At 45.3% G+C, this 14,550-nt stretch overlaps 1 protein-coding gene across 4 annotated transcripts in view; it reads left to right on the top strand.

The window, feature by feature from the left end:
- LOC115467288 (sorting nexin-14-like) overlaps positions 1–14,550 on the top strand; it is a 181,081-nt gene that overhangs the window by 156,208 nt on the left and 10,323 nt on the right. For all 4 annotated transcript variants that reach the window (XM_030199125.1, XM_030199127.1, XM_030199126.1 and 1 more), the window contains 4 exons: positions 1,067–1,190; positions 5,276–5,440; positions 9,679–9,774; positions 14,364–14,455. In XM_030199125.1, coding sequence (XP_030054985.1) covers positions 1,067–1,190; positions 5,276–5,440; positions 9,679–9,774; positions 14,364–14,455 — 477 coding nt within the window. The remainder of the gene's footprint in view (positions 1–1,066; positions 1,191–5,275; positions 5,441–9,678; positions 9,775–14,363; positions 14,456–14,550) is intronic.

A 14,550-nucleotide genomic window follows, 5' to 3' on the forward strand; every position in this document is an offset into this window, starting at 1 on the left:
CGCTGGCTATCATTTTCCCTTCTTTCCACCTTTGTTAATGCATGGACTTCATCTTGTCTAGGCTTTCACAATGCGATTCCCTTATATGGTCTGTAGCCACGCCCAGCGCATCCCAGGATGCACTGGGCTGGGCACCGCCATTTTACAGCGGCGTCAACCCAAGGAAGAGGAGGGAGGCAGGCTTGAAGGGGTTGTCTTTTATGCTGGACCACCAGGGATTGGTCAGACAACGCTGGGGGGGGGGAGTTGCTTGCTGGGTGGGAGGGGGTTTGGCCGGCGGCCACTAGACCACCAGGGACCATTTTCTGGGGGTTTGGTGGGGCTGGAGAACCACCGGATCTCCAGCCCTCCCTGGGGGGGTTGGATCATCGGGGGGACCAGAGGTCCGCCAGACCTCCAGCTCCCGTTGCTCAGGGCAGGGGTAGTCAGGGCCTGGTGATCCCATGGACCTCCAGCCCCTGTGTTTGACAGGTTTGGGCTTTTGACAGCCCAGACCTGTCAAACAAGTGCGGGAGGATTGTGCTGAGTGCGTGCTCAGGCACAATTCGCCCGCACTTCTACCCCATGATCAGAGATAATTGCGCTGCTTACATTTGCATGCATTATCTCTGATCATCGGTGCGGTAAAGCCCCGCGCTGTTCCAGCGCTGTTTGGAACAGCGCGGGGATTTTGATCATCTGCCTGTCTATCTAAAATAGCTCCATCTCTTGTCAGTTCTTGGATCAGTTGCTCCAAGAAGCAGCCATTCATTACATCTACAAATGTTTACCTCCCTAGCGCTCTCTGGTGTAGCGTATATCCAGTCAATATTGTGTACTGGCTGATGAGTTGGGAGCCCCTGGCTAAGGACTTTCAGTTGAGAATGTGACAAAGGAAAGCTCATGCCAGTCGACTTTCAGATAAGCAGCGCTAAGTTGAAAATTAAAAGTAGCATCTGCCTGGCAGATGCTCACAAAGTGTACATGTACAGTTACAAATCAGATGATTTTTCTTCTGGTTAATCTTTTCTTTTTGAATGTGTGCGTGCTTTTCTTTTTCAAGATACATCTTGTTCATATTTTTTAGCTCTTCAATGATGTGTTCAAGAATAATGCAAATCGCTCTGAAAATGTGGAGAGGAAGCACAATCAAAACTACTTCATGGAGATGATGACAGTAGATGGGGTCTATGATTACTTAATGTATGTTGGTAAGAAATTGTGCTTTTTACTTCATATGCAGAGTAACACATTGATGAATAGTAAGTACCACATTTTTTAATAACAGCACCTCATTCGTTGGCTAATTGAATGTATGTGTGCATGACGTACGCTGTTTAAAAATGTAATTTCTTTCTTAGTGATGCAGACCAAAGGAAGAAGCAATGGGGAGTGCTCACTTGACCCTCGGTCACCCTCTTTTTTTCTTGGTTTTGTGGTGTAGTATAAGCAAGGCCTCTTCATTTACAGTGGTTCTCAAGCCGTAGCAGCTGCCACATACCATAATCTTTGTGAAAATCTCAGGAAATGAGATCATGAGCTCCGTGTTACTTGTTCGTTCCTTGTACAAGCAGCAGTTGGCTTCTGTTTTCTAAACCTGCCGCTCAGACTGTCTAGATGTTTTTCACTTTTCCCTGCCCCACAACCAATGTGTTACATTTTTACAGCCTACTCCCTTCCTCAACAGTCTGAGTCTCTGTGCTGTTTTGAAAGGGTTTTACCCTTTCCACCGGGAGTCAGACCCCTGTTATTTTAATACCCGCCCACTCTTAATCAGAGCTGCTGTTTTCTTAAATCCTACTGCTGGTAACGCCAACAGTAACTCTTACTTTTGGCACTGTGTGCCTGACAGGGAATTAAACCCAGCAGTGACATCAGGATAAATAACTCCAAATGCCATCCTTTCTGCAATGAAATATATAGTAAAAGGTTAGGTAATATGTAATGAGCTTAAAAACTGATTAATTACATAGTAACATAGTAGATGACGGCAGAAAAAGACCTGCATGGTCCATCCAGTCTGCCCAACGAGATAACCCGTATGGGCTAATTTTGTGTATACCCTACTTTGATTTGTACCTGTGTTCTTCAGGGCACAGACCGTATAAGTCTGCCCAGCACTATCCCCGCCTCCCAACCACCAGCCCCGCCTCCCAACCACCGGCTCTGGCACAGACCGTATAAGTCTGCCCAGCACTATCCCCGCCTCCCAACCACCAGCCCTGCCTCCTAACCACCGGCTCTGGCACAGACCATATAAGTCTGCCCAGCACTATCCCCGCCTCCCAACCACCAGCCCTGCCTCCTAACCACCGGCTCTGGCACAGACCGTATAAATCTGCCCAGCACTATCCCCGCCTCCCAACCACCAGCCCTGCCTCCTAACCACCGGCTCTGGCACAGACCGTATAATTCTGCCCAGCGCTATCCCCGCCTCCCAACCACCAGCCCCGTGTGGGTTTGTTGTGTCCTTTCTTTATATTGAGTTTGTCCGTGTATGGTAATTCTTCCTTTGTTTTGATTGTTTTGATTCTGGTGTGGTGTTGTATCTGGGTAGTCTGTTAATCTTGTTTATTGTGGGTATGTTGTTGGTGTGTGTGAGGGGGGTGGATAGTGTTTGGTGAATTAGGGATAGTGATTAATTAGTAGTACTCTGCTAAAAAAAAAAAATGAGATACAGCAAAAATGAGAGACAGCTAAGTAAAAAAAAAAAAAAAGGGAGACTGAGGGGAATAGCTAAAAGTTTTTGAAAGAGATGTGCAAGAGGAAACATAAGGAAGGAAGGAACAATATTGTGTGGGGGTGGGGGTCGGGGGTCGGTGGAGCCAAGGGGTTGAAGAGTGGATAGGAACAAGTGGAAACTGGAGAGCACTGGTACCTCCCTCCTGGTGATAAAGGAGCTCATATCAGCGCCCACGTTTGCTTCTGATCATCGTCTTGTGAGTGTTCAATTTGAGGGAGAGTGCTTTATTTGTTAGCTGATTCTTTAACAGAACATATTTTCTGTAAATGGGGGCCCAGTTTAGGAATATTGGCTTATTTTTTAATTAGTTAGCTATACATGGCTTTAGCCTAAGAAGACACTGATTTATCAGTGCATTGTAAGCCACTTTGAGCCTGCAAAACTGTGGGAAAAACATGGGGTATAAATGTACAATAAATAAATAAATATCCAGTCTGATTTTTAAGATGTTCACAGTGGATATGTATATAAGAAAGTTGCTTTCAGTGTGGAGTGAGGTAAAATGGAGGAGGAATGAAAGTAGAGGGAAAGGAGGGAGGTGTGAGGAAAGAAGGGTAAAATGCAGATGGGAGAGTAGAAGCATTTGGGAAGTAGGTACTTTGAGATGAAACTAGTGAGGAGTAAGAGAAGAGGAAAAGGAAGTGAGAAAGAAAACAGTAAAAACTCCCAAAAAATCAATTGAAAAGCAAAACTTATGTAGGTTGCACATTTAGGGGCCCTTTTACTAAGCCGCGTAAGCGTCTACGTGCGCCAAAATGGGGTTACCGCGGGGCTGTTGTGGTAATTTTATTTTTGGTGCGCGTCTGAAAAATAATTTTTGTTTGGATGTGTGTATCAGACGTGTGCCAAGTGGCATTTGACGCGTGTGGGTCGTTACCGCCCGGTTACCACTTGAGACTTTACCACTAGGTCAGTGACTGGCGGTAAGGTCTCAGACTCAAAATGGACACGCAGCAATTTTGATTTTGCCGCACGTCCATTTTTGGCAAAAATTTTAAAAAAGGCCTTTTTCTTTTTACAGGTGCGCTGAAAAATGGATCGGCACGCGCCCAAAACCCGCACCTACACTACCGCAAGCCATTTTTCAGCACGCCTTTGTAAAAGGACCTCTTATTTTATATTAGAGAGCAATTTTAAAATGAGATTTTTAGCAAATAAAGGGCCCCTTTTACTAAACCGCGCTAGTGATTCCCGGCGCGGCAAATGTGATCAAGCCCATTCACATACAATTATGAAAGAAGCTAGCAGTGCAAGAATAAATACGAGGCACCATGTGCTCCTCTGTTAATTTTAGCAAGTCCTGTAAGCTACTAGAAAGATTTGCGTGGGACCTGCAAAAATAAAAAAGCCCTTTTTGGGGGTGGTAGGGGTAAAAATGGGCTTAGCATGTAGGAAAGGTCCCACATTACAATGCACTAAGCCCAGACTTTTCTATGGCTTACTAAAAGGGTCCCTTTATTTATTATCTATATATATAAAAGGCAACCCCAACGTTCTGAAGCCTCCACGGAAGTTGAGGCGCCCGAGATATCCGGTGTGCCCTGGAGTGTCTGCATCGCCCTCGCGTCAAAACGTCATGACGCGTCAAAACGTCATGACGTCGAGGGCGGAGCTATTGACACTCCAGGGCCGAAACGGCCCACAGCGAGCAAGGCAGCAAGTAGCTTCGAGGGACGGAGGGAGGGGGCCCCTTGCTAGCGCCCGTTTCATTCCGCTCAGAAACGGGCATTTTTTCCTAGTTTAACATGTTTTGAGTAGTGGTATTTTGGGAAGTATGAATTTAATGTTATAACATTCTTCCAACACATGTTTCAAGGCAGTCTTTTGATGTATAGAGTAATCAGGATGAGCTGTTAAGTCCAGCACATTATTTTCGAAACGGCTGTGCTGCGGGTGCAGCCTATACTGAATGTACCTCACTAATCACAATGAATTTTGTTTATTTGGTTTCCAGTCTCTGGTTACTTTGTTTTTTGTCTCTGAAATTTGTTGTGTGGTTTACTACTACTACTATTTAGCATTTCTATAGCGCTACAAAGCGTACGCTGCGCAAACACAGAAGAAAGAAAGACAGTCCCTGCTCAAAGAGCTTACAATCTAATAGACAAAAATAATAAAGTAAGCAAATCAATTAATGTGCAGAGGAAAGAGGAGAGGAGGGTAGGTAGAAGCGAGAGGTACAAGTGGTTACAAGTCAAAAGCAGTGTTGGGCTTCCAATCTAGATTTAAAGATGGTCAAGGATGGGGCAAGACGTAGGGGCTCAGTCAGAAGCAAAGTTTGATATTTTTCTGTGTGTGAAGTAAATTGATAAAGAACTTCTAGATAAATGTGCCACTGCACTATTTGGAATCAGTTCTTAGTTTATTTTAAAACTTTAGCTACAAAATACTAAATTAAAACGAACAAAAAAAGCTTCCTGGGTTTCCTAAAGTTATCACTGCCAGATCAATTGCAACGTGGTTGCTACAAGAGACAGATATAAATGGAAACATCTGTTAATGGGTTTTTTTTTTAAACTAAGTCAAAGACTAAAGTTTGTGGTATACTTGCAGGCCGAATGGTTTTCCGAATTCCTGACTGGCTCCATCACTTCCTGATGGCTGTACGAATCCTGTTCAAAAACACTCTGGAGGAGTACACAGACTACTACCTACAGAAAAAATTAGAACAGCTATTTCAGGAGCACCGTTTGGTTTCACTTATAACGCTCTTGAGAGGTTGGTATAAAAGTGCTTTCGGACTTTATTTTGCTCTTAGCATTCTATCCAACTGTATGCTCTGCGGTTGGTGGGAAAATGTTAACATCTTGCTGCAGCATTCTGCACTAGTTGAAGGAAAGGGGAAAGGGAAATGGGACTTGATATACCGCCTTTCTGAGGTTTTTGCAACTACATTCAAAGCGGTTTACATATATTCAGGTACTTATTTTGTACCAGGGGCAACGGAGGGTTAGGTGACTTGCCCAGAGTCACAAGGAGCTGCAGTAGGAGTCGAACCCAGTTCCCCAGGATCAAAGTCCACTGCACTAACCACTAGGCTACTCCTCCACTAGCAACATTCCATGTGGAAGCCTGCCCTTGCAGATCAGCAACGGGGCCGCGCAGGCTTCTGTTTCTGTGAGTCTGATGTCCTGCACATACTCACAGAAACAGAAGCCTGCGCGACCGCGTTGCTGATCTGCAAGGGCAGGCTTCTACATGGAATGTTGCTAGTGGAATAGCAACATTAACATTCCATGTAGAATCTCAAATAGTAGCAACATTCCATGTAGAATCTCAAATAGGGAAAGAGAACTGGGACTTGATATGCCGCCTTTCTGAGGTTTTTGCAACTACATCCAAAGCGGTTTACATATATTCAGGTACTTATTTTGTACCAGGGACAATGGAGGGTTAAGTGACTTGCCCAGAGTCACAAAGAGCTGCAGTGGGAATAGAACTCAATTCCCCAGGATCAAAGTCCACTGCACTAACCACTAGGCTACTCCTCCACTTGTAAAATAGTAATAGATGCTTCCAAATATAGGACATTACAGTAATCGGGGCAGTGACCAGACACTAAAACTGTACGAAAATCATCAGAACTGATGAGTGATCATAATTGTGTCAGTGTTTTTTGTTTTAAAAGTCCTTCTTAATCACTTGCTTGATATGAGTGGCTAATGTAGGATAAAGCGCCAAGTCTTTTTAAAAATATCTCGCAATTTCTGGAGGATGCAAGCTGTAACGAGAGAGGTTTTGCTTCATCTTGTCAAAAAAAAAAAAAAGTTTGACGGCTGAAGCATTTTGAATGCAGTTTCGAACACCCAGATAAGAGTTCTTAAAATATTGCATGCTGTCCCCTGTACACGTCTTCAAAAGTCACCAACATATTTAGGCACAAAGTCAACATCACCTTGAAAATGATCTTTAATCCATCCACATCCAGCCATTCCAAGACTGGTAAATAGATTCAGTGTGTGTATATATATATATCTAGCTCTAGCACTGTCTAGCAAAGAAAATGGAATTCTGAGAAAAATGACTCCAAAGTTCTAAAGTCTCTACTATGCATATAAAGAGGGTATTTTTAAAGGCTGCTTGATATAATTTTTGATATGCTGCCTACTAATGACAATACCAATGACAAGTTGAGGATGAACATTAGAATGAAGCAGCATTAACTACATTTTTGAAACATACACACACACACAGGCAGAAAAAGACCTGCACGGTCCATCCAGTCTGCCCAACAAGATAAACTCACATGTGCTACTTTTTGTTTATACCTTACCTTGATTTGTACCTGTCCTTTTCAGGGCATGGACCGTATAAGTCTGCCCAGCACTATCCCCGCCTCCCAACCACCAGCCCCGCCTCCCACCACCGGTTCTGGCACAGACCGTGTAAGTCTGCCCAGCACTATCCCCGCCTCCCAACCACCAGTCCCGCCTCCCACCACCGGCTCTGGCACAGACCGTATAAGTCTGCCCAGCACCATCCCCGCCACCGGCCCTGCCACCCAATCTCTGCTAAGCTCCTTAGGATCTATTCTTTCTGAACAAGATTCCTTTATGTTTATCCCACGCATGTTTGAATTCCGTTACCGTTTTCATTTCCATTTGCCAGTACATTACAAAAAGGATTGATATACAGGTTAAATAATATTGTAGAAAGCACTGGTTCCTGAGAAACACCACATAAATTTGCAAACCAATCACATTGATTATCTCTATATCTAACCAGTTGCTGTGTGCCACTGAGTTCTGATTGGAGCCACAATTCCTGTTCCCCATAGGTCTCAAGCCTCTGTGGCAAATTTATATGGATCACACTGTCAAAAGCAGAGGATATATCTAAGAACAATGCACCCATAGTTAAGAACATAAGAGTAGCCATACTGGGTCAGACAAGTGGTCTGTCCAGCCCAGTACCCTGTTTTTCAGCAGTGGCCAAGCCAGGTCACAAGTACCTGGCAGAAACTCAAATCATGGCAACATTTCATGCTACCAATCCCAGGGCAGCACAGTGGCTTCTCCATGTGTATTTCAATAGCAGACTATGTACTTTTCCTACAGGAACTTGTCCAAACCTATTTTTAAACCCAGATACACTAACCACTGTTACCACATCCTCCAGCAACGAGTTCCAGAGCTTAACTATTTGTTGAGTGAAAAAGTATTTCCTCCTATTTGTTTTTAAAGTATATCCATGCAACATCATTAAGTGTCCCCTTGTCTTTGTAACATAGTAACATAGTAGATGACGGCAGAAAAAGACCTGCACGGTCCATCCAGCCTGCCCAACAAGATAACTCATATGTGCTAATTTTGTGTATACCCTACTTTGATTTGTACCTGTGTTCTTCAGGGCACAGACCGTATAAGTCTGCCCAGCACTATCCCCGCCTCCCAACCACCAGCCCCACCTCCCAACCACCGGCTCTGGCACAGACCGTATAAGTCTGCCCAGCACTATCCCCGCCTCCCAACCACCAGCCCTGCCTCCCACCACCGGCTCTGGCACAAGACCGTATAAGTCTGCCCAGCACTATCCCTGCCTCCCACTACCGGCTCTGGCACAGACCGTATAAGTCTGCCCAGCACTATCCCCGCCTCCCAACCACCAGCCCCGCCTCCCACCACCGGCTCTGGCACAGACCGTATAAGTCTGCCCAGCACTATCCCTGCCTCCCACCACCGGCTCTGGCACAGACTGTATACTTTTTGAAAGAGTAAAAAATATCGATTCACTTTTACTTGTTCTACACCATTCAGGATTTAGTAGACCTCAATCATAGCCATCTCTTTTCCAAGCTGAAGAGCCCTAACCACTTTAACCTTTCCCCATTTAAGAAGAGTTCATCCCCTTTATCATTTTGGTCGCTCTTATTTGAACCTTTTCTAATTCTGCTAAATCTTTTTTTGAGATATGGTGACCAGAATAGAACTCCGTACTCATGGTGAGGTTGCACCAAGAAGTGACACAGAAGCATTATAGTATTTTTGGCCTTATTTACCATCCCTTTCCTAATAATTCCTAGCATCCTGGTTTCTTTTTTGGCTGCCTTTGCACACTGGACAGAAGATTTCAATGTGTTGTTTTCAGAGACAACTAGATCCTTTTCTTGGGTGCTTACTCCTAAGGTGGACCCTAGTATCAGGTAACTATGATATAAGCAAAACAGTTCAACATGGCAGTGCATGCATGTTTAAGGTATGTTGGTTGTTATTTAATATGTAGTCAACACTGCTTCTCCTTGTGATCTTGGGCAAGTCACTTAACCCTCCATTGCCTCAGGTACAAACTTAGGTCATGAGCCCTCCAGGGACAGGGAAATACCCAGTGTAGCTGAATGTAACTCACCTTGAGCTACTACCGAAAAAGGTGTGAGCAAAATCTAAATAAATAAATAAACTTTAATTTGAGAAAAGTTTTAAAGCTCAGTTATATATTTTTTTTCTGTAATGGACGATTCTTGACACAGCGTTGAGCAAAACATGATTTCATGTCAAAGATTCGAGTCCCCAGACTGACAGTGAAAGATGGAATATCTAATTTTTATAGAAGTATGGAATACAAAGTTTTGAAAATTTTATAGTTCTAAAATTGTTAAATGAAAGTGAGGGAATTGGATTTAATGATGATTGTGGTGAATACTCCTTCGTGAAAAGTTATTTAAACCCAAGTGACACTGCTGAAGTCTAACATATGAGATTTACTTTTACCTAGTGAGATATTGTCTGAGCAAGTCCCTTATATATACGTGCATCTGTTACAAAAACAGTCAGAAAAGTAGGATATCCATGCAGGTTTGATGTGACTACTTCTGTATTAATTTTATTTATCAGAAATATCCATGACTTACACTGTTCACTGTTCTAGGCGAGCAGCATATGTACTCCTTTGTGTAGATTGCCATGTTGGTATATAGAATTTTTAAAGGCTAATAACATGCAAACGTGTGTTTCTTTCAGATGCTGTGTTCTGTGAGAATAGTGAACCACGTTCATTTCAAGATAAACAGAAACGTGCAAAGCAGACCTTTGAAGAAATGATGAATTACATTCCAGGTAAGATGCTTGCACAGGGTCTGCTAAAGGCAGTCAGTGAAATATACGTAACGCCTTATTAGAGAGTTGCACAGGGACAGAACAGAAATTTCACCTGTCCTTGCCGGAATATAGCCCTTCCCCGCAAGTAATCTCCTCCATCCGAGCCTGTCCCCTGTACTAAAATAACCAACCTATGCTATTGTTCTGGAACTGAAAGATATCAGAGATACATATTTCCCAAACCTGACATGATCCCATTGATAGAAAAAAAAAATGTTTTTCTACCTTTGTAGTCTGAGCATTTTATTTTTCTAATTAGGAGGCACTAATGCTTCCACGTTAATTGTGCGTTAGCTAGTTAGCATGCAGTACATAAGTAAGTGCATAAGTAATGCCACACTGGGAAAAGACCAAGGGTCCATCGAGCCCAGCATCCTGTCCACGACAGCGGCCAATCCAGGCCAAGGGCACCTGGCGAGCTTCCCAAACGTACAAACATTCTATACATGTTATTCCCGGAATTGTGCTAGCTGGCTGGCACTTCCATGCCGACTCTGCCCATGCTACAGCCCCTGACAGAAAAATTTGGTAACGTGGTTTAACGTGTGGAAACAGGCAAACTACCAGAAAACCCCTTAATGTGGTCGTGTGGTAGGTAGCCTTTTGTGCATTAACCCCCTGATTCTATAAACAGCGCCGTAAGTTCTGCCAGAAATCCAGGACTATTCTGTTTTCCGTACACAACTTAACTGAATAACAAGTCAATCAGCGCCGATAATTGGTGACTTAAGCAGTTATCAGCACTAATTGGCATTAATTAGAATTTACGTGCACACTAGGCAAATTCTATAAAGTGATGTATGTAAATTCTAAGACATGGATATGAAAAGGAGGCTTGGCCATGGACACAGAATGGGCGGTTTGTGGGTTTCCTAACAATGTGCGCTGTTATAGAATATGCTCAATCCGCTCATAAATTAGGCATGGGCATTTACTTGGTGTACATGGCTCCGCCTAAATTTAATCACTGGACCAAGCACTTCAGCGTATTCTCTAAACTGTGCCTAACGTTTATAGAATGCGCCTAGGTGCATTATTGTTCGGCGACAAATTGAATCTAAACTCCGTTCCAGACTCCATTTCTTTTATCTCGCCGCACCTTATGCCTGGAATAGACTTCCTGAGCCGTTACGTCAAGCTCCGTCCCTGGCCGCCTTCAAATCCGGGCTAAAGGCCTGCCTGTTTGATGCTGCTTTTGATTCCTAACTTGTCACTTGCTCGTAACCTTGTCTTGTCTTCCTCTCCTCAATAGTCCCCTTTTCCCTATGTGTCCTATCTGTCTGTCCTACCCTTATCCCTTATTTGTCCTGTCTGTCTGTCCTGATTTAGATTTTAAGCTCTTTTTGAGCAGGGACTGTCTTTTCTTCATGTTCAGTTGTGAAGCGCTGCGTACGACTGGTAGCGCGATAGAAATGATTTATAGTAGTAGTAGAAGTCTGCCCTTGCAGATCAGCAACGCGGCCGCGCAGGCTTCTGTTTCTGTGAGTCTGACGTCCTGCACGTACGTGCAGGACGTCAGACTCACAGAAACAGAAGCCTGCGCGGCCGCGTTGCTGATCTGCAAGGGCAGGCTTCTACATGGAATGTTGCTAGAGGAATAGCAACATTAACATTCCATGTAGAATCTCAAATAGTAGCAACATTCCATTTAGAATCATTGCTATGTGTCCTTCTGTCTGTCCTACCCTTATCCTTATTGGTCCTGTCTGTCTGTCTTGACTTAGATTGTAAGCTCTTTTGAGCAGGGACTGTCTTTTCTTCATGTTCAATTGTGAAGCGCTGCGTATGACTGGTAGCGCTATAGAAATGATTTATAGTAGTAGTAGAAGCCTGCCCTTGCAGATCAGCAACGCGGCCGCGCAGGCTTCTGTTTCTGTGAGTCTGACGTCCTGCACGTACGTGCAGGACGTCAGACTCACAGAAACAGAAGCCTGCGCGGCCGCGTTGCTGATCTGCAAGGGCAGGCTTCTACATGGAATGTTGCTAGTGGAATAGCAACATTAACATTCCATGTAGAATCTCAAATAGTAGCAACAGAATTTCCAATAGTAGCAACATTCCATTTAGAATCATTCCTATGTGTCCTTCTGTCTGTCCTACCCTTATTGGTCCTGTCTGTCTGTCCTGATTTAGATTGTAAGCTCTTTTGAGCAGGGACTGTCTTTTCTTCATGTTCAGTTGTGAAGCGCTGTGTACGACTGGTAGCGCTATAGAAATGATTTATAGAAGTAGTAGAATCTAGCCTTAAGTGCTTAATGCACTTCGGTAAAAGAGCTTCAATAGTCTTTTTCTCCCAAGTCACAGTTCTAAAGGTGAAAATAATTGATGGAGGAATAGCTGTTCTAGTAATAGTATCTAAACCTGCAGGAAAGAATTTTTGAAATTCTGGTATAACCCACTCAGCCGTTTAACCTTTTTTAAGGAAATTAGTTCCAGTTGTAAGCAGATGATCGGATTCACATAATCTGTCTTGTTTGTAAGAATGCCTTTGGTCAGACCACTGTAAAAAATTCTGTATTTTTTATGCAGTACTGGAGTTCTGTGGCAGATGACTGCATGAATTTGTCTGAAATACTGGCATGGAATGAATATAGTAGTAGTCTCTCAGGCCCAAATGATCAAAAGCCTCGCGCTGTTCCAAACAGCGCTCTAAAATAGTGCTGGAACAGCGCGGGGCTTTACCGCATGGATGATCAGAGATAATGCATGCAAATTTAAGCAGCGCAATTATCTCTGATCATGGGGTAGAAGTGCGGGCGAATTGTGCCTGAGCATGCGCTCAGCACAATCCTCCCCCACTTGTTTAACAGGTCTAGGCTGTCAAAAGCCCAAACCTGTCAAACACAGGGGCTGGAGGTCCATGGGACCACCAGGCCCTCACTACACCTGCCCCGAGTAAGGAAAAATGGGGTCTGGAGGTCCGGTGGACCTCCGGTCCCCCCCCCCCCCGACTATCCCACCCCCTCCAGGTTCAGGGAGGGCTGGAGATCCGGTGGGTCTCCAGCCCCCCCAACCCCCCCCCCCGAAAAAATGGTCCCTAGTGGTCTAATGGCTGCCGGCCAAACCCCCTCCAACCCTCCCAACAAGCGACAGGGGGGTCTGTAGCCCCGCCCAGCGCATCCCAGGATGCATTGGGCGGGGCTGGGTGGCGCCATTTTGTGCCGTCATCGACCCAATCATCGACCCAAGGAAGAGGAGGGAGGCAGGCTATCTCCCTCCTCCAACTAAGGTAGGGGGGCCGGGAGGGGGTTCCGTTTGAACGCTGGACCACCACTGCAGACAATGCTGGGTGGGGGGGGGGAGTTGGGGTGGGCTGGAGGTCCCCCGGACCTCCAGCCCCCCCTGTCGCTCGTTGGGAGGGAGGGTGGGAGGGGGTTTGGCCGGCGGCCACTAGACCACCAGGGACCATTTTTTTCAGGGGGTTTGGGGGGGGGCTGGAGACCCACCGGATCTCCAGCCCTCCCTGAACCTGGGGGGGTGGGATCGTCGGGGGGGGCCGGAGGTCCGCCGGACCTCCAGCCCCCTGTTTGCAGGGTTGCTTTGGGGGGGAACGGGGGCCTGCCAGCATGCAACTGCATGCTGGACAGGGCTCACCATTCCTCCCCAATGATCTGCAAACCCTAACGCCAGCTCGGAGCTGGCGTAGGGTTTGCCGCAGCCAGCGACCCAAATTTTGGCGCGCTGGCCGCTGATCATTGGTGATGAATGCGCTAAGCCCTGTTTAGCATGCATTTGTATGCTACTTGCGCAAAGAGCCCTCGAGCGCATTGTTTCACGGGCTCGAGGGCTGTAGTCACGGGACGGTAGCAAACGCCAGCGCTAGTATGGCGCTAACAGCCTCTAGCGCCAGCGTTTGCTTTTGATCATGACCACCTCAAAGTGCTGAGTGAGAGCTAAATGAGATGCGAAGGCAGTAGAACGAGAGGACATGAAATGAGATTGAAGGGGGGCAGACTCAAGAAAAATGTCAGGAAGTATTTTTTCACGGAGAGAGTAGTGGATGCTTGGAATGCCCTCCCGCGGGAGGTGGTGGTAACGGAATTCAAACATGCGTGGGATAAACATAAAGGAATCCTGTTCGGAGGCGGGACTGGTGGTTGGGAGGCAGGGATAGTGCTGGGCAGACTTATACGGTCTGTGCCAGAGCTGGTGGTGGGAGGCAGGGCTGGTGGTTGGGGGCGGGGATAGTGCTGGGCAGACTTATACGGTCTGTGCCCAGAAAAGGACAGGTACAAATCAAGGTAAGGAATACACAAAAAGTAGCACATGTGAGTTTATCTTGTTGGGCAGACTGGATGGACTGGGCAGGTCTTTTTCTGCCGTCATCTACTATGTTACTATATATGTAGATAGGTTTTCGTAGACATTGTTCATAGCTGGTTTTCTGTTAGAGAAGTAAGAGATGTTGAAGAATGAAGTCTATTTGAAAAAGCCGACTACTAGTATCAAAGCTCTGAGGAAAAAAGGAATTCGCTGATAAGGTGGTTCAAATTTGAAGAATGCAGTTTATTACAATGCCTGACTGATTTTTAATTGATTTTGTGTAGAATTGACAGGAAAATGCATTGGCGATGAAGCGAAATATGAAGGCATAAGACTTTTGTTTGACAGTCTGCAGCAGCCAGTTCTCAATAAACAGGTATTGCAAAGATAACCTGCCTATTTTATCAGAACTATTTTTCTTGGTTCTGTGGGTGTAATCAGTGGCGTAGCCAGACAGCCAGTTTTGGGTGG

Source organism: Microcaecilia unicolor, chromosome 3 (assembly GCF_901765095.1).
Source record: "Microcaecilia unicolor chromosome 3, aMicUni1.1, whole genome shotgun sequence".
Lineage (NCBI taxonomy): Eukaryota > Metazoa > Chordata > Amphibia > Gymnophiona > Siphonopidae > Microcaecilia > Microcaecilia unicolor.